The 24,347-nt window shown below is 37.9% G+C and overlaps 1 protein-coding gene and 1 non-coding gene across 8 annotated transcripts in view; one reads left to right on the forward strand and one right to left on the reverse strand.

Moving 5' to 3' along the window:
* Positions 1 to 24,347, forward strand: part of KLF8 (KLF transcription factor 8) — a 325,570-nt gene that overhangs the window by 213,168 nt on the left and 88,055 nt on the right. For 5 of the 7 annotated variants that reach the window (XM_014728902.3, XM_070257093.1, XM_070257094.1 and 2 more), the window contains one exon: positions 4,539 to 10,763. In XM_014728902.3, the coding sequence (XP_014584388.1) occupies positions 4,539 to 4,720 (182 nt within the window). In that variant the 3' untranslated portion in view covers positions 4,721 to 10,763. Of the gene's footprint in view, positions 1 to 4,538; positions 10,764 to 24,347 lie in introns of those variants that run through there. The other 2 variants (XM_070257091.1, XM_070257092.1) reach the window with 1 other exon arrangement.
* MIR9058B (microRNA mir-9058b) lies at positions 16,234 to 16,366 on the reverse strand. The gene has a single exon (NR_128214.1). It is a non-coding gene; the product is annotated as a microRNA mir-9058b (primary transcript).

The following is a 24,347-nucleotide window of genomic DNA, read 5'->3' on the forward strand; positions in this document are numbered from 1 at the left end:
TAGCAGAAAGAGCTATCAAGAGTACAGTCTCATTTACAATTGCAACAAAAAGAATAAAATAGCTAGGAGTAAATTTAACCAAGGAGATGAAAGATCTATACAGTGAAATCTACAGTATATTTTTAAAAGAAATCAAAGAAGAGACAAAGAAATGGAAAGATATTCTGTGCTCATGTATTGGAAGAATTAACATAGTTAAAACATCCGTATTACCTAAAGCAATCTACAGATTCAATGCAACCTCTATTGAAATCCAATGACGTTTTTCACTGTAATAGATACAAAGCATCATAAGATTTTTATGGAACAATAAAAGACCCCAAATAGCCAAAGCACTCTTGAGGAAAAAAAATCAAAAGTGGAAGTATCACACTCATTGATTTCAAAATATGCTACAGAGATATAGTAATCAAATCATGATAGTACTGGCAGAAAAACAGACACACAGATCAATGGAACAGAATTGAAATCCCAGAAATAAACCCACACATTTATGGACAGCTAATTTTTTTAAGTATACTTTTTTTGCAAGGAATATTGACCCTGAGTAACATCTCTTGACAATCTTCCTGTCTTTTTTTTCTCCCCAAAGGCCCAGTACATAGTTTATGTGCTAGTTGTAGGTCATTCTAGTTCTTCCTATGTGGGATGCCGCTGCAACATGGCTTGATGAGTGGTGCGTAGGTCCGCACCTGGGATCCGAACCAGTGAACCCCAAGCTGCCAAAATGGAGTGTGGAAGCTTAACCACTCAGCCACAGGGCTGGCCCCTATGGACTGCTAATTTTTGACAAAGGATCCAAGAACATACAATGGAGAAAGAAAAGTCTCTTCAATAAATGATGTTGGGGAAAATGGACAGACACATACAAAAAAATGAAGGTAGACCACTGTCTTACAACACACACAAAATTAACTCAAAATGGATTAAAAACTTGAAGATGAGACCTGAAGCTGTAAATTCCTAGAAGAAAACATAGGTAATATGCTCTTTTAAATTGATCTTAGCAATATCTTTTTGAATATGTCTCCTCAGACAAGGGAAACAAAAGAAAAAATAAACAAATGAGACTACATCAAACTTAAAAGCTTCTTCACAGCAAAGGGAAACATCTACAAAAGAAGACAACCTGCTGACTTGGAAAACATATTTGCATATCATATCTGATAAGTGGTTAATATCCAAAATATACAAAGAACTTATACAAAGCAAGAAAAAGACGAACACAATTAAAAACTGAGCAGAAGATCTGAACAGACATTTTTTCAAAGAAGACATACAGATGTCCAACAGACTATGAAAAGATGTTCAACATTACTAATTATTAGGGAAATGCAAATCAAAACCACAAGATATCACCTCACATCCATGGGAATGGCTATTATTAAAAAGACAAGAAATAACAAGTGTTGGAGAGGTTGTGGAGAAAAGGGAACCCTCATACACTGCTGGTGGGAATGCAAACTGGTACAGACACTAGGGAAAACAGTATGGTGATTCCTCAAAAAACTGAGAATAAAACTACCATATGATCCAGCTATTTCACTTCTGGTTATTTATCCAAAGTGTACAAAGACACTTTAAGTCAAAAAGATGTACGTACCCCAATTTTCATTGCAGCATTATTTGCAATAGCCAAGACTTGGTAGCAACCTAAGTGCCCACTGACAGATGAATGGATAAAAAAGATGTGGTATATATATGTATATATACACACATACACACACACACACACATGCACACAATGGAATACTACTCAGCTTTTTAAAAGATGAAATGTCATTTGTGACAACATGGATGGACCTTAATGTTATTACGCTAAGCAAAATAACTCCAATAGAGAAAGAAAAATATCATATGATTTCACTCATATGAGGAAGATTAAAAAAAACAATAAACATAGATGCAGAGAACACATTGGTGGTTACTAGAGGGGAAGGAGAGTCAGGGGAGAGTAGAAGAGGTAAAGGACTTTTGTATGGCGATGGCTGGAAACTAGACTTTAGGTGGTGAACACAATATAGTCTATACAGAAATCAAAATATAATGATGTACACCTGAAATTCATACAATGTTATAAACCAATGTTACCTTCATAAATATATTAATTAATTAATTAATTAGATTAAATCTACCCATGCCTCCAGCTCAATGCCTTCACATGAACCCACAGTTCCATCTAGCCTTGGAATTTATTTTACATTTAACTCTCTTTGTCATATAGTTACTATGTACACATGATGTTATGAATTATTTTCCCTATGTATGTTTTGTTCTTCAGTTTAGATGATATGTTCATGTAGGGCATGAGTTATGTTGTGTGAAGTGCATTGGCACAAACAAGAGCGTTTTCAACTATACTCAATTATAATTTCAATTATAATGAAAGGTCACTGCTTTTGAAATAAGAAAATTGGTCTCCTTGCTGACCAGTAATCTGTGTATTCTAGTAATGAGCTCCCACAACCACAATGTGTCACCGTTTTACAAGTCAAACTTTCTTCATTTGGATGTAGAGAAGATAGGAATTCTCAGGAGAAATTCCTGAGAGATTGCAAGAAAATTTATAGCAATGCGACAGTTGGGAGATGTGGAGATGGGATAGAATTACAGAGACCAAAAAGTGAAAATCTCATTTACACACTCTCAACACATTCTGTAGTCCCAGTCTCCCTCCCACTGTTAATTTTCTGTGTACTCTTCCAGATCTTTTCTCTTTGTCTGGTGAGTATGTCTGAGAGAGAGAGAGAGAGAGAGAGTCAGAAACAAAGAGACACAGAGGCACAGGAGTTTAGAAAACATAAATGGGATCCCTCTGTGTGTGTGTGTGCAACCATTCAGTAATTTTTCTTTTCATTTTATAACAATTCATTGCCCACCTTTTGGTGTCAACACGTCCAACTCTATCTTTCTTCTTAGCAGCTAATGCAGCAATTTCTGAATATTTAAATGGTCAGCAATTGACATCTAGTCCTAAAAATGCTTGCCTGGGTATGGTCCAAAACTTGAGCTGATAAATTCCAGTCTGTTGCCCATTATTTTAAAGCTGTGTGATTAATTAGTAAACACTTTGGAGGACTGGTAGGTGATGAGCAGTAAGTTGAAAAACAGTATGTGCAAACCGGATTGCCACCAGAATTTAGAGCAGCATAAAATTAAGTCCTGTGGAGAATTTATAAGGAGAAAGTGGAGAAAGAGCCAGAGGAAGAGAGACCATTATAATACCAAGGCATTTTGTGTCTGCATTATTGCTTATTTATGATTATAAAATACTACATGCTCATTGTAGAAGATGGGAAATAGAGAAACACATTAAAAAGAAAACAAACATTAATCCTATGACCTAGACTGAACCAGAGTTAATATTCATTTTTTCTCATATAGTTTCTTTCCTTTTTATTTTAAAATTTTTATCATAAGATATAACATCATAATTTTTAAAACATTCAAACAATACAGAAAGGTGAAAAGTAAAAAAGGAAAAGTCCTCTTCCCACCATTTTCATCCTCACTTTCCAGATATTCACTTAATAATTTCTCATAGTATGTATTTAAGTATGTTGACATTGCTTTTATTCTGAGTATATAAATGTGTGGTGTATGGTCTATATACCATAATAGGGTCATACTGTGTTAATGTTTTTTATACTCCTTTTTTCATTTTGCTTTCTATCTGAAGCATACATATTCCATATATAACCCACATGCAACCAGGAGATATTGAGCGTGGAGTTATTTCAAAACATTTCACTTGACACTTATCACCAGTTCCATGCCCTTGAGTTTCTGACTTTACACAGAAGAAGGCCTGTAACCTTAGCTGAGGGCCCACTTTAGTGAATCACACATTCTTCCTGTATGTATGGCTCTAGTTTAGACTATTTGTTGGGAGGTATTAGAGAAGAGCATGTGGTTACTACGGTGTGGTACAGGGGAAAGTGCCAAAGATCTAGGTTTGGATCCTAGTTTTATCATTTACTAGCTGTGTTTTAAAAGGAATTTTTGTGTGTGTGCTGAGGAAGATTTCCCTGAGCTAACATCTGTGCCAATATTCCTCTATTTTGTATGTGAATCACAGCCACAGCATGTCCACTCACTGGCCATGTAGGTCCACATGGGAAACTGAACTCTGTAGCAGAGCTGGAGTGTGCTAAACTTAACCACTAGGCCATGAGGCTGCGCCCAAGAAAATGTTTTAAGTAACCCTATGAGGTATTTTTATCCCCCCCTTTAGAGATGATAAAACAGAGACTCCACCAAGGAAAACTGATTTATCTAAGGTCACATAGATAGTATGTAGTAGAGCCAGGATTCAAGCAAAGGTCTGTTTGAGCCACAGCCTATGTGCTTTCCACTTTACCATCTTGGCTTCTCTTTAGGACTTCTGTCAAGGTGAACAAGAGTATGTATTCGAAGTGATTACCTCACCTTTTGACTAAAGACTTGATAAAAGGTTATGTATTCTGGTATCTTTCCAGTGTCCACACATTTCTTCTCTGACTCTGTTTTGTCATATTCCCTTTTTTTTTTTTTTTTAGGAGAGAAGCCTTATAAATGTACCTGGGATGGCTGCTCCTGGAAATTTGCTCGCTCAGATGAGCTCACCCGCCATTTCCGCAAGCACACAGGCATCAAGCCCTTCAGGTGCACAGACTGCAACCGTAGCTTTTCTCGCTCTGACCACCTCTCCCTGCACCGCCGGCGCCATGACACCATGTGAGCAGCACAGACCGCACTAGAAGAGCTGCCCTGGTATTTTTCCTGTTTGTGTGCTGAGATCATGCCCATCTTTTCCTGTTTGACTTCAACTTGCCTCTAGGATGGGGTTGGAGCAGCTCACTGAGCCAGGTTGATGAGACTAGAGAAGAAGATCGCTGGTCTCCTATGGTGGTTCCTCATATTCCATCTTCACCTCTCCACTGTCCAGTACCCAATTTTTTCAACCTCGGCATGGGTGGAATTCCAGTGAAGCACCCATGGTTGCCCCACCCCCACCCTTACCCCTCCACTCTGAGATAGGACATTTTCCCAACAATAACAAAACAGGAATCAAACTCAAGGCTGTGAACAAACATACGCTGCTTTTTCCCCTATTTTTTCTCTTGTTTCTAGAATTCTTATCTATGTTTTTTTCAGTCAGAATTTAGTGGTATCCTAAAATGACTTTTGTCAAGTTCCTAGACAGAAGAGGGCATAACAATGTAGTTGGTTAGTAAGATTTACAGGGATTTGGTTCCTGAGCATAGAGCACATTCTCAGTGAATAAGCTGAGTTCCATACCAAACTTAAAGGTTTTATAAATCCAATCCTATTTGTTCTTACAATTTGGTTTTCAGATAGTGCTCGTCCTTCTGTTTCTTAACTCCATCGGAAGGAAGGAAGGGATCTTCTTGTCCTTCTCCTTCTCCTATGCTTCCTCCTCTTTCAGGATTAAAGATTTTGCTGCACAATTATATTCTTTATTAGGTTAAATTTGGTCAAATATTCAAAACACTCATCAACATGCCAGTAGGGAGAAAAGTGTTTCAGGAGAGTATGTTAGGCAGTGAAAGGAACAATCAGACCCAAGATGTTTCTGAAAACAAATAGAGGGGGCTTTCATTTGGAGAGGATATCTAAAGTGCTGTAATCACAAACTTCATTCAAATTGTAGCCTGTTGAGATAGTATCTTGAGGGGCTGCACTGTACTGTTTATTCCATTGTTTACATAAAGCAACTATTTTAAGCATATTGCGTGATGAGAAATCACGCACTGGGGCCATGTTATACAGAGGTGAGGGTTTGGAAGAAAAGTTTTGTTAATTCCATGGCATTACTAGTGTGCATTCCTGCGTTTCAAATGGAATATAAGAGACTTGTAGTGAAAATTGACATACAAAAAGCAATTTGATGTTCTGCGATTGCTATGAATGCCTAAGCCATTTCTTTTAGCCATTACAGCAGGTTGCATGATACACACATTTGATTTCCCAATCAGACTGTTTCCTGATAGACTCTGTGACATAAAACCCTCTGTTCCAGGCCCTGGACCTCAGATCTACCTCCACATGGCATATTTCCTCTCCCGGAGACAAGGGGGCCTTGCGTCACTTAGTTTTGGACTCGACCTCTCTCCTAAAATTTGTCTTCATATTGGACTCCTTTTCCTTGGCAGAAATTCAACCAGTCCCTGATTGAATACTTTAGGTTACTACCTCCCAAGGCCGTCCATTCTAACTAAATCATAGAATTCTAGCACCAAGAGGGGATCCTATTAACCATCTAGTCCCCCATATCATTTGTATTTTACAGATGAGACAAATATGGGTCAAAGGGTCAAATTCTTTCTCCAGATGTTACCTTGAGGCCTTATAAACCTGCACACACATTCTCCCAGGGATCTCATTATTAAACCAAATTAAAGAAAATTTTACATGATTGTTTGCAGTATTTGTCCAATTTTATGTGTTATGCTTCAGAAAACTTTAGACCACTCACAGGATCATTTACAATTGATTAAGTAGTAAGTCAAATGTGCTTGTAGTCATTGACATATAACATTAGGCACACAATTTTTCTATTCTAACACTTTCTATAATATCTCACATTTGATTTACCTTAGTTCAACTTACAATGTCTTTCCAAACCATATCCCTCAAAAATTCTAAAACTGCTGTATTTTTCAAAGTGACATGCAGATTTTTACTATTATCCTTCTTATTTCAATATAGGCTTTTCCCTGATTTTGATGTACAAGTTCCACACTGTAGACTAATTGCCACAGCACTAGGAAGTATCTATGGCCAGTCTGTTAAAGGAGACTTCTATGTAGCTGTAACACAGATTGTTAAAGGTGTGTTACCATCATGCAGAGGTTTAAACTTATAATTGAGTAATTGATAATGGTATTTTACAGTAGAATCCAAAGGCTTACCCATTTTCCTCAGAGTTTGGATGCTGAGACTTCTTTTCCAGAGTTCATAACTGACCTGTGCCCCTCAGACCTCAGGATCTTTTGCATTGGAGCATATGATCTCTTTATAAATAAAGGCTATCAAAGATACTGTTATACTAACTAGGATGATCAAATTAGAATTCCAAATATTGGTATCCCTGACATCCCTAAGCCTTTATTAGAATTTTTTCCTGCAAGTAATGAGGGACTTTGCTAATGTTTTATTAATTGTCTATAGTTAGGAAACAAGTCTAACCCTATTCTCATTACCCTCTCCCCTCCAAATAATATGAAATCCTTCTAATTATTTATGTATTCCTTAAGAAATATTCCAAAATTTATTAAGAGGATTTCATAGAGTACAAAGATTCAAATATAGTGTAATAGAGTGTTGTGCCAAAGCTCATAGAACTTTGCTAAATAGACAGTGAGATGGAAAGGAACTGTCTCTCTTAGGTAGAATTTGGGATTAATTGCATTTTCTATGCTCATACCAGCAAAGCACCATTATGCAGACAGTTGCCTAGGGCATGGAAAATGGCCTTGTTTCAAAGGGTTGGATAATATCCTGGGATTTGTTGCAATAGAATTCCTCTATCTGTACATGATTGGCAGTTAAACATAACTATTGATAATTATGATTGAAAAATTCAGGAAAAATAATGAAGAATGTGAACTGGTTGGCTGGATTAGGTGGAGTGAATTATGGGAAAAACAGAAAGCTTTGTGAGAGTAACTTCTTTTTAAGTAAATTTTTAATTTAGAACAGTTTAAGATTTATAGAAAAGTTGTAAAGGTAGTACAGAGAATTTTCCTATACCCGCTATCCAGTTTTTCTTATTATTAGCATCTTTCATTAGTATCGTACATTTGTTACAACTAATGAAGTAGTATTGGTACATTATTATTAACTAAAGCCTAAACTTTAGTGAGATTTCCTTAGTTTTTACCTAATATCCTTCTTCTATTCCAGCATCTCATTCAGGATCCCACATCACATTTAGTGGTCATGTCTCCTTAGGCTTCTCTTGCTTATGACAGTTTCTCAGACTTTCCTTGTTTCCTATGACCTTGACAGTTCCAAGGAGTATGTCCCTCAATTGAGATTTGTCTGATGTTTTTCTCATGAGGTTATGAGTTTTAGGGAGGAAAACCATAGAGGTGAACTGACATTTTTATCACATCATATTATCATAACTTATACTCTTGATGTTAACATTGATCAACTGGCTGAGATAGTGTTTGTCAGATTTCTCCTCTGAACTCTTCCCTCCCCCTCATTCATACTGTACTCTTTGGAAGAAAGTCACTATGTGTAGCCCACACCTGAGCAGTGAGTTATGCACTACATTCTTGAGAGATCTATATAAATTATTTGGAATTCTTCTTTATGGGAAATTTCTCTCTTCTCCCTGTATTTATTTATGCAATTCTTTACTTGTATCAGTAGGGACTCATGGATATTTATTTCATACTTTGGGTTATAATCCAATACAACTTTATTCTGTTGCTCAAATTGTTCCAGCTTTGGCCATTGAGTACTCTTTTGGATTGACTTGCAAGTCCTTTTGACATACCCCTATCATTTTTTTTAGCACATCCTTATTTTCTGGCATTACAAGCTGCTCCAGGCTCATCTTGTATATTTTTTTTGGCCCACTTCTATAATCAACCATTTCTTTAAGGACTCTTGGTTTCTTTTAATGGAAAATTATGTTAGAAACTAAGATCTAGGCCTTAGATATGCTTGTCACAACTGGGGTATTATTGCTTCTAGGCCATCTCAGCTGACAGAGCAAAGAAATACATGTGTGTACATTAACTCATGTAGATACATGTATCTACATTATTTCTATATGTAATCATCCATATCTTTATTAAACTAAGCATGAGTTCATACTGATGTCTCCAACTCCAATCCATTACCACATGAATAATTCTAGCCTTTTTTCTTTGCTTATCTGTAACCTCCCACTCCAACAGTGAGAAATTTGGCTCCCATACTCTGCCATGTATTTACTTAATTGTTCAATTCAATTATACATCTGAATTGTTAACCTGTACGCCTGTGGGAAATGAGCTCTGTGCTTATGTACACGATAGTAACATTTTCAGGACTCTAACAACTCTTTGAAACAAAGCGATCTGCAAATATCGGGAATTAGGGATTTCTGTGATCTGACTTCCAGGATGTTTGAGTCTATATTGTCCCAAAATAGTTTTTTTAAGAACCAAACCATTGGAAATTGACCCAACTTAGAATAAGCCAAGGTAAATTATTATCCACAGTTTTCTAATACCTATATAGACAGATGGACACAGAAGAAAGTGGATGTACCCAATTTAAAGAAACACATAGCACTATATTTTCTCACTGGTAAATATGACTCTCTGACAGTAGGGGTTCTACCCTAAGTTACCTCTCTTCCATAGTTTCCAATCTTTCACTTGGTTGACCTTAGGCAAGTCACACCACCACTGTGTGCTCAGTTAACCCATCTGTAAAATGGGAATCCAAGTATCTACCTCACAGGAATGTTGTGAGGATTCTCATTAATGGATGTTGGCAAAAATAATGGGAGATCCTTAAATGAACAAAGTATTATCATCATTATTATAATGATAATTATAGTACCCTACATTTACCCTAGAAAAATGAGAGGATTAGGCTTCCTGGGTGATAAAGAGCTAAATTTGAGTCAGTAACAAGGATAATTGAAGAGTGGTCACTGGAAGCAATATTCTTTCTTCTTTTCCTCTCACTTTCCCTACATTCTTTTCATTACTACCTATAGGTTTCTCATCTCTTTTCAGACTCAGAGCATATTAGGAGCCTATAGGAATAGGTAGGCAAAATCCATTGCTTCAGAAGCTGCATTCTTCCCCTTTCCTCACTCTGCCTGGACCACATTACATGTTACCCTATGAGAAGCACAAAGGGAATTTCTCAGAGCCCTTCAGACTTTGGCCAGTTCAACTTCACTGGTTACATTTTCTCTTTTCCCACTTAGTGTACTCTGAATAGTTTAGATAGGAGGGAAGTCAGATGGGGTGGTTGGGGTGGGAGTGGGATGGAAGAAAATAGAATTTATACAAGTGACAGGATATTTCTTTATTCTCAAACACAGGTTTCACCTTCTATTTCCTTTTCTGGTAGTGTGTCAGGGGTAGAGTGAGAGATACTATTTTGTTAAGTGTTAAGAAACTCTTCTTCCCTTCCAGTAGACATTTCGCAGGGTTAGTACAAGTATGTTGAACATTACTTTATAACTATGTTGTATACAGTGCTGTTTTCATTGCATTTCTGAATGAAAAGAAAAGAATCCCTAGTGGTGTCCATCCCTGTTTCTTGACAGGAGGTCACAATGGGAGAGCAGTGCCAGAAACTGACTCTTTTGTGTGTATGTGTAGAGGAAAGGAGCCTCCAGTAAAGGGATTTATTGAACTTTTTTTGTCATTGTTGGTTTGTTTAAAAGAAATTATAGAACAGTATATTAAGCTTTAGTCTCTGTAACTCTTCTGTTTTGCCTTGTTATTTCACTGCTTTAGAGCAGCATCCCGTTTTTCTCTGTTTTATATTAGTTCTTGCTCCAGAGACATGGTTTTGAGGCTAGGATCATGAGCAATCTCTCATATACAAGTCTGTTATGCACCTGTAGATATTCAAGAATTGCCTCTGTTATCATGGCCACTTAGAGGTTACTCTGTACTAGCCCAATGGGACTCTCCCTCTGTGGCATCCAGGCAGGATTTATGCTTGGGTATTAAGCAATCTTATGTTTGATTATTATACTTTTTTATTAATAAAAATATTTTAAACTTCAGAAACCATGGCTATTATCTTGACTTTGTCTCCATTTTATGTTTCCTCAGCATGGCATGGCATGAGTAGATCTTTCTCTTTCCCTTAACTGAGTAAAGTTGTGATGAAACTTGGCTAGGTTTCCCTGCCCATCCCTGTTCTCACCATTTTGCTTGTTTGTTTTTCCCTAAGAAAGAGTATGGTAAGGGACGATTTTGGGACAGCTTTAAACTCCAAAGCTACCTCAGTACAAATACCAGCCCTGGGTGGGGATGTGGGAAGCTGCCTTGTCTGAAGACTCTGCTTTGGGAAGCTTTGTCCTTCAGAGAGACACTGGGAAAAAAAGGAGAAAGGGGAAAATTATCTGAGAAAGATTGAGACCAAGAGCTAGAAGGACGGATTGAAGAGTGACTATTCCTGGGGCTACCAGAAAGGGATTTTTACTACAAATGATATAAAACAAGAAATCTCGGAGTTAATAGGTTCTCCAGTAATATTTCTTTACTCATTTATTTAAGACTCATTGTCATCTCTTTGGGTTAAAAGCATCATCAACTTGATGCTACAAATATTGACTGAAAAAGCTATGAATAATCCAGGATCTTTTCTGGTTGCTATGGAGATGAATGAAACACAGCTGCTGTCAAGAAATTCACTTTCTAATGAGGGATACCAGAATGCAATAAAAACACAGCAGTGTCTTAAATGTCATAATAGATGTATGGTTAATATTTCTGAAAATAAAAAACATGTGAACAATAAAGATGCCATAAAAAGTTAAAAAGCCACACATATAAACCAGGATTTGTGTCCAGCATATATAAAGAGTCATACAAATAATAAGACAAAAAACACAATATACAACAGGAATAAAAATTAACACTAATAATTAACAATCAAGTCAAAATAGTAATAAAAATTAACAATAATAATCTGGATATAATTTCCAGATTGATTATATATTGTCAATAAACATATAAAAAGATATTCAAACTCAGTACTAATCATGGATATGAAATGAAAATGAGAACCATTTTCCACTCATTTGACTGGCAAATATTTGCAAGTTTTATAAGACCAATTATTGGCAAAATATACAGAAATGAGCAATTATTATACACTACAGGTTGGAGATAAAACAATGGTAGTCATATTAGAGGGAAATTTTTCTGTATCTATTATGACAAAAAATACCATATACCCTATGTCCCAGAAATTCCACTCTTTGGTGTCTACTGCAGAAGAACTCTCATATATGTAGATATATATATAATAAAAATGTTCATTTCAGCATTGATTATAATCATGAAAAAAATTATAAACAACCTAAATGTCTATCAATGGAAATAGACTTAATAAACTATGGTATAGTTATACTCTGGAATGCAATGAAGCAGTTAACAGGAATGAGATAGATCTATATTAACCTATATGGAATGATCTTCAAGTCACATTGTTTTGGAGGAATCCCCAACAGCCAGATAACTGCCTTTGTATTGGGAGAAATGAAGGACTGGGTTTGAGGGTTTAAGATAAGCATGTGAGAATGCAGGAGGGAAACAACTTATAGGGCTGTCAGAGAATATGATCAGGGGAACAGTGAATGCGAAGGCACCTCTCTTCTGAAATGTTTTATAAAACACTACACAGGAGTTACTTGGGAGAGTTAATAAATGAATTAGTATTTGATCACCCACAGGTGTAATACCGTGATTTATTTATCAGGTTAGGTACAGTCACTGGGCAGAAAATGAGTGGGAATAGGGGAGAATGGGACTAGGTACATTTTGAGAGGGCTTAGAGTAAGTCAGCAAGGGGAAAGGTGCATGTCCTGGTGAAACCAAAGCAAAGAATCATTGAGACTTGACCAAGGGATAATAAGAAGCCAGAACAGCTGGGAGTGGGAAAATAGGCTTTTCACCCTTCTCACAAGGTGAGAAGTGAAAGGAGAACCAACCTGATGACTTGGCTTATCATGCTGAATATCTGTATCTGTTGCTTTAATCCTATTTGTAGCCTGGATATTTTCCCTCAGCATTTTCTCTAAATCATATTTTCTTTTCCTCTTCCCACGTTATTGAGACATAATTGACATATAACATTGTGTAAGTTTAAGGTGAACTGTGTATTGATTTGACACTTTTATATATTGTGATATGATTACCAATGTAGTGTTAGCTAACACTTCCATCATGTTCATAATTACAACTTTTTTGTGGTGAGAGCATTAAAGATCTAGTTTCTTAGAAACTTTGGAATATATAATACAATATTAACTATAATCACAATGCAATGCATTAGATCTCTAGACTTATTCAACTACTAACTGCAAGTTTGTACCCTTTAATCAATATCTCCCCATGTCCCCAACCCACTAGCCCTTGGTAACCACCATTCTACTCTGTGTTTCTGCAAGCTTGTTTTTGGGGGATTCCACATATAAGTGAGATCATACAGTATTTGTCTTTCTTGGTCTGACATATCTCACTTAGCATAATGCCCTCAAGTTCCATCCATGTTGTCCCAAATGGCAAGATTGCCTTCTTTCACATGGCTGAATAATATTCCATTGTAAATATATACTACATCTTCTTTATCCATTCATCTATCAACAGACACTTAGCTTGTTCCTATATCCTAGCTATTGTGAATAATGAAGCAATAAACGTGCAAGTGCAGATATCTTTTTAATATCCAGATTTCAATTCTTTTGGGTATGTATCCAGAAGTGGGATTGTTGGATCATATAGTATTTGTATTTTCAATTTTTTGAGGAACGTCCATACTGTTTTTAATAGTTGCTGTACCAATTTATATTCCCACCAAGAGTGCCCAAGTGCTCCCTGTTCTCCACATCCTCGCCAACACTTTGTATCTCTTGTCTTGTTGATGACAACCATATTAGAAGGTGTGAGGTGATATCTCATTGTGGTTTTGATTTACATATCCCTGATTAATGATATTCAGCATTTCTTCATGTACTGTTGGCCATTTGCATGTCTTCTTTTGAGTAATGTCTATTCAGGTCCTCTGTACATTTTTTCGGGTTATTCGTTTTATTGCTAGTGAATTATATGAGTTCATTATATATTTTGCATATTAACCCCTTATCAGGTATATGGTTTGCAAATATTTTCTCCCATTCCATAGGTTGTCTTTTCATTTTATTCACTGTTTCTTTGGCTGTACAGAAGCTTTTTGGTTTGCTGTAATCCCACTTGTTGATTTTTGCTTTTGTTGTTTGTACTTTTGACATCATATCCAAAAAATCACTGCCAAGACCAATGTCAAGGAGATTTTCCCATCAGTTTTCTTCTAGGAGTTTTAGAGTTTCAGGTCTTATGCTTAAATTTTTAATCCATGTTGAATTAATTTTTGTGAGTGATGTGAGATAGGGGTCTAATTTCATTTTTCTACATGTGTTTATCCAGTTTTCCTAACACCGTTTATTGAGGAGACTATTCTTTCCCTATTCTTGTCTCCTTTGTCAAATATTGGCTAACCGTATATGCATGGGTTTATTTCTGGGCTTTCTATTCTGTTCAAGTGGTCCATATGTCTATTTTTATTCCCATAACATAAGGTTTTGATTAGTACAGCTGTGTAGCATATTTTAACATCAGAACTGATGCTCCAGTTCTGCTCTTCTCAGGATGGCTTTGGCTATTTGGGGGTCCTTTGTAGTTCCATACACATTTATGATTGTTTTTTCTATATGTGTGAAAAATGACATTGGAATTTTGATAGGGATTGCATTGATTCTAAAGATGGCTTCAGATGGCGTGGACATTTTAACAATATTAATTCATCTGATCCATGAACATAGAATACCTTTCCATTTGTTTGTGACTTCTTTAATTTCTTTCATCAAAGTCTTGTAGTGGTCACTGTACAGATCTTTCACTTCCCTTGTGAAATTTATTCCTAAGTATTTTTTACTTTCAATGCTATTGTGAATGGGATTGTTTTCATTATTTCTTTTTCAGACATTTTGTTGTTAGTGTATAGAAAAACAACTGATTTCTGCATGTTGATTTTACATCCTGAAATTTTACTGAATTTATTAATTAGTTCCAATGGTTTTTCATTGAGTCTTTAGGATTTTCTATACAGGCATATCTTGGAGATATTGTGGGTTAAATCCCAGACCACTGCAATAAAGCATATATCCCAACAAAGTGTGTCACAAACATTTTTCAGTATCCCAGTGCATATGAAAGTTCTGTTTACACTATACTGTAGTCTATTAAGTGTGCAATACCATTATGTCTAAAAAATGTACATAGCTTAATTAAAAATACTTTATTGCTAAAAAGTGCTAACTATAATCTGAGCCTTCAGCAAGTTGTAATCTTTTTGCTGGTGGAGGGTCTTGCCTTGATGTCTGTGGCTGCTGACTGATCAGGGTGGTGGTTGCTGAAGGTTGGAGTGACTGTGGCAACTTCTTAAAATAAGACAAGAATAGGAGGGAAGATCCAAGATGGCACCATGAGCAGTCCTCTTTGTCTCTCCCCCTTCGAGTCTACAATTATTTGGACACTCATCACTTAACAAAGGATATCCAGATAGCATCTCAGGACGTCTGAGAGACCCACGCGACTATACATTGGAAGGTGGATGGACTTCCCTCCGGGAGGAGGTGGAGATAGGTGAAAACTCTCTGACCCCGACCGAACAGCCTAGTACCTGCAAGCGGCTTTCTTCCAACGGACGCCCCCAGAAGATCAACACACACCTAGGGCAGGAGCGAGCACACACCAGAGGAGCGACGGTGGAAACAGGTGACCAGAACCCTACCTAAACCCCCACAATTACTCCTAAACACAGAGGGAAACTCTAGAGTTACACACTTGAGCCTGTGGGGAGAGTCTCGCCCCGCCATTGGCGGGGAGATCCCACCTGGTGTCCACGGGACCTGGAGGATCCCAGAGAGAATCACAGAGGGCATGGCAGACCCCTGGCTGCCACTGGCTGCATGGCCGGGCAAGGGATTGCCGGAGCTCTCGGAGAGGACTGGGGCTGGGTGAAGCTCCAGAGGCCGGCTCCGCGCCCCAGAGGGGAAACTCCAGAGTTCCGCCCAGGCAACAGACAAAACTCTCTGTCTGCCATTAGCGGAGGGGCCACGCCCAGCATCCACCACTCTGGGAAATTCCCAGAGAGAATCCCAGAGGACGCGGTGACCCCCAGCTGCCATTGCCCACCCTGTGGAGCAAGGGATTGCTGGAGATCTCGGAGAGGACTGGGGCTGGGTGGAGCTCCAGAGGCCGGCTCCGTGGCCTGGGGGGGAAGCTCCAGAGTTCCGCCTGGGCAGCAGACAAAACTCTCTGTCTGCCATTAGCGGAGGGGCCACGCCCAGCATCCACAACACCAGGAGGGTCCCAGAGAGGAAAATATCAGGCAGGGCAGCAGCTGACCAGCTACCACTGAAATCAGGATTTCTGGCTATTCCCCAGTCAGGGCAAAGGGCTCCCCGAGTTCCTGGGGAACAGGACTGGGGCTGGGTGGCGTTCCAGCGACCTGGCTCCGTAGCCTGGGGGAAACCCTACAGGCTCACAGCAGCCTCAGTGAAAGCCTCTGCACAGCACTAGTAGAGAGCACCCATCCAGCAGCCACAAGGCTGGAAGACCCCGGGACAAAAGTAGCATAGCTAGGGGAGCTAACCACAGACTGTAGAAGATGCCAATAGCTCTCCTGCGACCCATAGTGGACAAGTGAGATTTTGTGGGTGCCGACAGTGACGGAGCGACAAATATAAGTGATCCTACCCCTGACCGCTGGAAAAGCCCACAACACCATTGCAGACCCCAAGGAGGGAGCACGTCTAGGTGGGCTGCAACAGTAGGCACCAGCAGCCTGAAGCCCCCCCGTGACGGCCCCCACAGCAGAAGAGGGAATCCAAAGGACCACTGTGACTACGAGGAGGGGCCCAGGCCCACTTAGCAACTGCGGATAGGGTTCCTGGTTGGTGCAGTATAAACAGCTGCTCCCCCACCACACCAGCAGAAACAAGTGGAAGGAGCAACTAATCTCTATCTCTATGCGGAGGCACAAATCTACATCAAGCAATATGAAAAAATACATTAAATCTCCAGAACAGAAGGAAAACAACAAATACACAGACAACAATCCCAAAGAAAATGAAATATATAACCTAAATGACGATGACTTCAAAACAGCCATCATTAAAATACTCAATGAGTTAAGAGAGAACTCAGATAGACAACTCAACGAGTTCAGGAGCTATGTCACAAAAGAGTTTGATATGATAAAGAAGAACCAAACAGAAATACTGGAAATGAAGAACACAATAGAGGAGATTAAGAAAAATCTAGATGCACTGAACAGTAGGGCCGATAATATGGAGGAAAGAATTAGCAATTTGGAAGATGGGAATATAGAAATGCTGCAGGCAGAGGAGGAGAGAGAAGTAAGACTAAAAAGAAATGAAGAAACTCTCCGAGAATTATCAGACACAATTAGGAGATGCAACGTAAGGATTATAGGTATACCAGAGGGAGAAGAGAAGGAGAAAGGGGCAGAAAGCCTATTCAAAGAAATAATGGCTGAGAACTTCCCAAATCTGGTGAGAGAGATGGATCTTCAGGTGACAGAAGCCAATAGATCTCCAAAATTTATCAATGCAAGAAGACCAACCCCACGGCATATAGTAGTGAAGCTAGCAAAAGTCAATGACAAGGAGAAAATACTAAGGACAGCCAGGCAAAAGAAACTAACCTACAAAGGAACCCCCATCAGGCTATCAGCAGATTTCTCAGCAGAAACTTTACAGGCTAGAAGAGAGTGGAATGATATATTCAAAAATCTGAAGGACAAAAACCTACAGCCGAGAATTCTCTACCCAGCGAAAATATCCTTCAAATACGATGGAGAAATAAAAACCTTCCCAGATAAAAAAAATTAAAATTAAGGGAGTTCATTGCCACAAAAGCTCCTCTTCAGGAAATCCTCAGGAAAACCCTCATTCCTGAAAAATCAGAAAAAGGAAAGGGGCTACAAAACCAAGAGCAGAGGAGATAAGTAGAAGGACAACAACAGAGAGAAGCAGCTCTTCATCAGAACAGATTAAACCATGGGACGAGAAACAAAGGAAATTGAAGAAAACTGGAAAACAAGACATAAAATGGTAGTGGTAGGCCCCCACATCTCAATAATCACTCTAAATGTAAATGGATTGAACTCCCCAATGAAAAGACACAGAGTGGCAGGATGGATCAAAGAACAAGACCCAACGATATGCTGCCTCCAGGAAACACACCTCAGCCCCAAAGACAAACACAGACTCAGAGTGAAGGGATGGAGAACAATACTCTAAGCTAATAATGAACAAAAGAAAGCAGGTGTCACTATACTAATATCAGACAAGGTAGACTTCAAAGCAAAACAGATAAAGAAAGACAAAGATGGACAATACATAATGATAAAAGGGACTCTCCACCAAGAAGACATAACACTTATAAATATATACGCACCCAACTCAAGAGCACCAAAATTTGTAAAGCAACTCTTAACAGAACTAAAAGAAGACATCAACAACAATACAATAATAGTAGGGGACCTCAACACACCATTAACACCAATGGACAGATCATCCAGACAGAAAATCAACAAGGAAATAATAGAATTAAATGAAAAATCAGACCAGATGGACTTAATAGATATATATAGAACACTTCATCCAAAAACAGCAGGTTACACATTCTTCTCAAGTGCACATGGAACATTCTCAAGGATTGACCATATTTTGGGAAACAAAGCAAACATCAATAATTACAAGAGAGTTGAAATAATATCAAGCATCTTTTCTGATCATAATGCTATGAAACTAGAAATCAACTACAAGAAAAAAGCAGAGAAAGGTGCAAAAATGTGGAGACTAAACAACACGCTTCTGAACAAACAATGGATTATTGAAGAAATTAAAGAAGAAATCAAATATTATCTGGAGACAAATGAAAATGAGAACACTGCATAGCAAATCATTTGGGATGCAGCAAAAGCAGTCCTAAGAGGGAAATTCATCACAATACAGGCTCACCTCACTAAACAAGAAAAAGCTCACATAAGCAACCTCAAACGACACCTAACAGAACTAGAAAAAGAAGAACAAACAAAGCCCAGAGTCAGTAGAAGGAGGGAAATAATAAAAATAAGAGCAGAAATAAACGATATTGAAACAAAAAAAAACAGTAGAAAGGATCAATGAAACAAAGAGCTTGTTCTTCAAAAAAATTAACAAAATCGACAAACCTTTAGCCAGAATCACCAAGAAAAGAAGAGAGAAATCTCAAATAAATAAAATTAGGAATGAGAGAGGAGAAATCACAACAGATGCCAATGAAATACAAGGGATCATAAGAGAATACTATGAAAAACTATATGCCAACAAATTGAACAACCTGGAAGAAATGGACAACTTCCTAGACTCCTACAACCTCCCCAAACTGAATCAGGAAGAAATGGAGAATCTGAATAGGCCAATCCCAAGTAAGGAAATAGAAACAGTAATCAAAAACCTCCCCAAACATAAGAGTCCAGGACCAGACGGCTTCTCTGGAGAATTCCACCAAACATTCAAAGAAGACAATACCTATTCTTCTCAAACTATTCCAGAACAATGAGGAAGATGGAGTACTCCCTAACACATTCTATGAAGCCAACATCACTCTGATCCCCAAACCTGACAAGGACAACACAAAGAAGGAGAACTACAGGCCGATAACACTGATGAACATAGATGCAAAAATCTTCAACAAAACTCTGGCAAACCGAATACAGCAATACATCAAAAAGATTATACACCATGATCAAGTGGGATTTATACCAGGGACACAGGGATGGTTCAACATCCGCAAGTCAATCAACGTGATACACTACATCAACAAAATGAAAAACAAAAACCACATGATCATCTCAATAGATGCAGAGAAAGCATTTGACAAGATCCAACACTCATTTATGATAAAAACCCTCAATAAAATGGGTATAGAAGGAAAGTACCTCAACATAATAAAGGCCATATATGACAAACCCACAGCCAACATCATACTCAATGGACAAAAACTGAAAGCCATCCATCTGAAGACAGGAACAAGACAAGTGTACCCACTTTCACCACTCCTATTCAACATAGTACTGGAGGTGTTGGCCAGAGCAATTCGGCAGGAAAAGGAAATAAAAGGAATCCAAATAGGTAATGAAGAAGTGAAACTCTCGCTGTTTGCAGACGACATGATCTTATATATAGAAAACCCCAAAGAATCCATAGAAAAACTATTATAAATAATCAACAACTACAGCAAAAAGTAGCAGGGTATAAAATCAACATACATAAATCAGTAGCATTTCTATACACTAACAATGAACTAACAGAAAAAGAACTCAAGAACTCAATCCCATTCACAATCGCAACGAAAAGAATAAAATACCTTGGGATAAACTTAACCAAGGAAGTGAAGGATCTATACAATGAAAACTACAAGACTTTCTTGAAAGAAATTGACGACGACATAAAGAGATGGAAAGACATTCCACGCACATGGATTGGAAGAATAAACAGTTAAAATGTCCGTTCTACCTAAAGCAATCTACAGATTCAATTCTATCCCAACCAGAATCCCAAGAACATTCTTCACAGAAATTGAACAAACAATCCTAAAATTCATATGGGGCAACAAAAGACCACGAATTGCTAAAGTAATCCTGAGCAAGAAAAAGAAAGCCAGCAGAATCACAATCCCCGATTTCAAAACATACTACAAAGCTACAGTGATCAAAACAGCATGGTACTGGTACAAAAACAGGTCCACAGATCAATGGAACATAATTGAAAGCCCAGAGATAAAACCACACATCTATGGACAGCTAATCTTTGACAAAGGAGCTGAGGGCCTACAATGGAGGAAAGAAAGTCTCTTCAACAAATGGTGCTGGGAAAACTGGACAGCGACATGCAAAAGATTGAAAATTGACCATTCTTTTCCACCACACACCAAAATCAACTCAAAGTGGATCAAAGACCTAAAGATTAGGCCTGAAACAATAAGTCATCTAGAAGAGAATATAGGCAGTACACTCTTTGACATCAGTTTCAAAAGAATCTTTTCGGACACTATAACTCCTCAGTTGAGGGAAACAATAGAAAGAATAAACAAATGGGACTTCATCAGACTAAAGAGCTTCTTTAAGGCAAGGGAAAACAGGATTGAAACAAAAAAAAAAGCTCACTAATTGGGAAAAAATATTTACAAGCCACTTATCCGACAAAGGGTTAATCTCCATAATATACAAAAACTCACGTGGCTTAACAACAAAAAAACAAACAACCCGATCAAAAAATGGGCAGAGGACATGAACAGACATTTCTCAAAAGAAGATATAAATATGGCCAATAGACACATGGAAAGATGTTCATCATCGGTAATCATCAGGGAAATGCAAATCAAAACTACACTAAGATATCACCTTACACCCATTAGATTGGCAAAAACATCCAAAACCAAGAGCGACAAATGTTGGAGAGGTTGTGGAGAAAAAGGAACCCTCATACACTGTTGTTGGGAATGCAAACTGGTACAGCCACTATGGAAAACAGTATGGAGATTTCTCAAAAAGTTAAAAATAGAAATACCCTATGACCCAGCCATCCCATTACTGGGTATCTATCCTAAGAACCTGAAATCAGAAATCCCAAGAGTCCCTTGCACCCCTATGTTCATCGCAGCATTATTTACAATAGCCAAGACGTGGAACCAACCTACATGCCCAGAAAGTGATGATTGGATAAAGAAGATATGGTATATATACACAATGGGATACTACTCAGCCGTAAAAAAAGACAAAATTGGCCCATTCGCAGCAACGTGGATGGACCTCGAGGGTATTATGTTAAGCGAAATAAGCCAGTCAGAGAAAGACGAACTCTATATGACTCCACTCATAGGTGGAAGTTAACATATTGACAAGGAGATCTGATCGGTGGTTACCAGGGAAATGGGGGTGGTGGGGGGAGGGCACAAAGGGGAAAGAGGTGTACCCACAACATGACTAATAATGTACAACTGAAATCTCACAAGATTGTAATCTATCATAGCATTAATTAAAAAAAGAGAAAAAATAAAGTGAAAAAAAATAAGACAATAAAGTTTGTCACATCGACTGACTTTTCCTTTCATGAACAATTTCTCTGTAGCATGCAATGCTGTTTGACAGCATATTACCCACAGTAGAACTTCTTTCAAAATTGGACTCAATCCCCTCAAACCCTGCCACTGCTTTCTCAATTAAATTTATGTTTTATTATAAATTCTTCATTGTCATTTCAATAGTCTTCAAAGCATCTTCACCAGGAGTAGATTCCATCTCAAGAAACCACTTTCTTTGCTCATCCATCAGAAGCAACTCCTCATTCATTCAAGTTTTATCATGAGATTGCAGCAATTCAGTCACATCTTCAGGCTCCACATCTAATTCTAGTTCTGTTGCTATTTCTACCACATTCGCAATTATTTCCTCCACTGAAGTCGTGAATCCTTCAAAGTCATTCATCAGAGTTGGAATCAACTTCTTTCAAACTCCTGTTAATGTTGATATTTTGACCTCTTCCCATAAATCACAAATGTTCTTAATGGCATCTAGAATGCTGAATCCTTTCCAGAAGCTTTTCAATTTACTTTGCCCAGATCCATCAGAAGAATCACTATCTGTGACAGCTATAGACTTATGAATGTATTTCTTATATAATAAGATTTGAAAGTTCAAATTATTTCTTGATCCATGAGTCACAGAATGGAGGTTGTGTTAGCAAGCTTGAAAACAACATTAATCTCATTCTACATCTCCATCAGAGTTCTTGGGTGACCAGATGTATTGTAAATGAGCAGTAATGTTTTGAAAGGAATCTTTTTTTCTGAGCAGTACGTCTCAATGATGGGATTAAAATATTCAGTAAAATATGTTGTAAACAGATGTACGGTCATCCGGGTTTTATTGTTCCATTTATAGAGTGGAGGAAGAGTAGATTTAGTATAATTCTTAAAGGCCCTAGGATTTTCAGAATGGTAAATGAGCATTGGCTTCAACCTAAAGTTACAAGCTGCTTTAGGCCCTAACAAGAGAGTCAGCCTTTCCTTTGAAGCTTTGAAGACAGGCATTGACCTCTCTAGCTATGAAAATCCTAGATGGCATCTCCTTCGAATAAGGCTGTTTTGTCTACATTGAAAATATGTTATTTAATTTTCATTAATTACCTTAGATCTTCTGGATAACTTGCTGCAGCTTCTACATCAGCACTTGCTGCTTCACCTTCCACTTTTATGGTATGGAGATGACTTCTTTCCTTAAACCTCATGAACCAACCTTGTCTAGCTCCAAACTTTTCTTCCGCATCTTTCTCACCTCTCTCAACCTGCATAGAATTGAAGAGAGTTAGAACCTTGCTCTGGATTAGGCTTTGGCTTAAGGGAAAGTGGTGGCTGGTTTGACCATCTATCCAGACCACTAAAACTTTCTCCATATTGGCAATATGGCTGTTTCACTTTCTTATCATTCATGTGTTCACTGGAGTAGCACTTTTAATCTTGTTCAAGAACTTTTCCTTTGCATTCGTAGCTTGGCTGTTTGGCAAAAGAGGCCTTGCTTTCAGCCTGTCTCAGCTTTCAATATGCCTTCCCCACTAAGCTTAAACATTTCTTGCTTTTGATTTAAAGTGAGAAATGTGCAACTCTTCCTTTCACTTGAGTACTTAGAGGCCATTGTAGGGTTATTGATTGTCCTAATTTTGATATTGTTGTGTCTCAGTAAATGAGGAGCCCTGAGGAGAGGGAGAGAGATAAGGAAATGGCCAGTTGGTAGAGCATTCAGGACACACACAACATTTATCGATTAAGTTTGCTGTCTTATATGGGTGCAGTTTATGGTGTCCCAACAATATTACAATTGTAGCATCAAAGATCAGTGATCACAGATCTCTATAACAAATGTAATAATACTGAAATAGTTTGAAATATTTTGAGAATTCCCAAAATGTGACGCAAAGACACAATGTGAGCAAATACTATTGGAAAAATGATACCGATAGACTTCCTCAACACAGGGTTGCCACAAATCTTCAATTTGTAAATAACACAATATCTAGGAAGCACAATAAAATGAACCAGAATAACACAAAACATGCCTGTATATACAATCATATCATCTGCAAATTAAAACAATGTTACTTGTTCCTCTCCAATTTAAATGCCTTTTATTTCTTTATCTTGCCTGATTGCTCTAGATAGGGCTTCCTGTACTATGTTGAATAAATGTAGTGATAATGGGCACCTGTCTTGTTTCTAATCTTAGAAAAATATCTTTCAACTTTTCACTGTTGAGTATGCTGTTAGCTGCGGTTTTTCTGTATATGGCCTTTATTATGTTGATGTATGTTCTTTCTATACCCAATTTGTTGATAGTTTTTATCATGAAATGGTCTTGTATTTTGTCATTCTTTTTCTGCATCTATTGAGATGATCATATGATTTTTGTCTTTCATTCTATTAATGTGGTTTGTCACATTTATTGAGTTTTGTAAGTTGACCAATCCTTGCATCCCA

This window comes from Equus caballus, chromosome X (genome assembly GCF_041296265.1).
Source record: "Equus caballus isolate H_3958 breed thoroughbred chromosome X, TB-T2T, whole genome shotgun sequence".
Taxonomy (NCBI): Eukaryota; Metazoa; Chordata; class Mammalia; order Perissodactyla; family Equidae; genus Equus; species Equus caballus.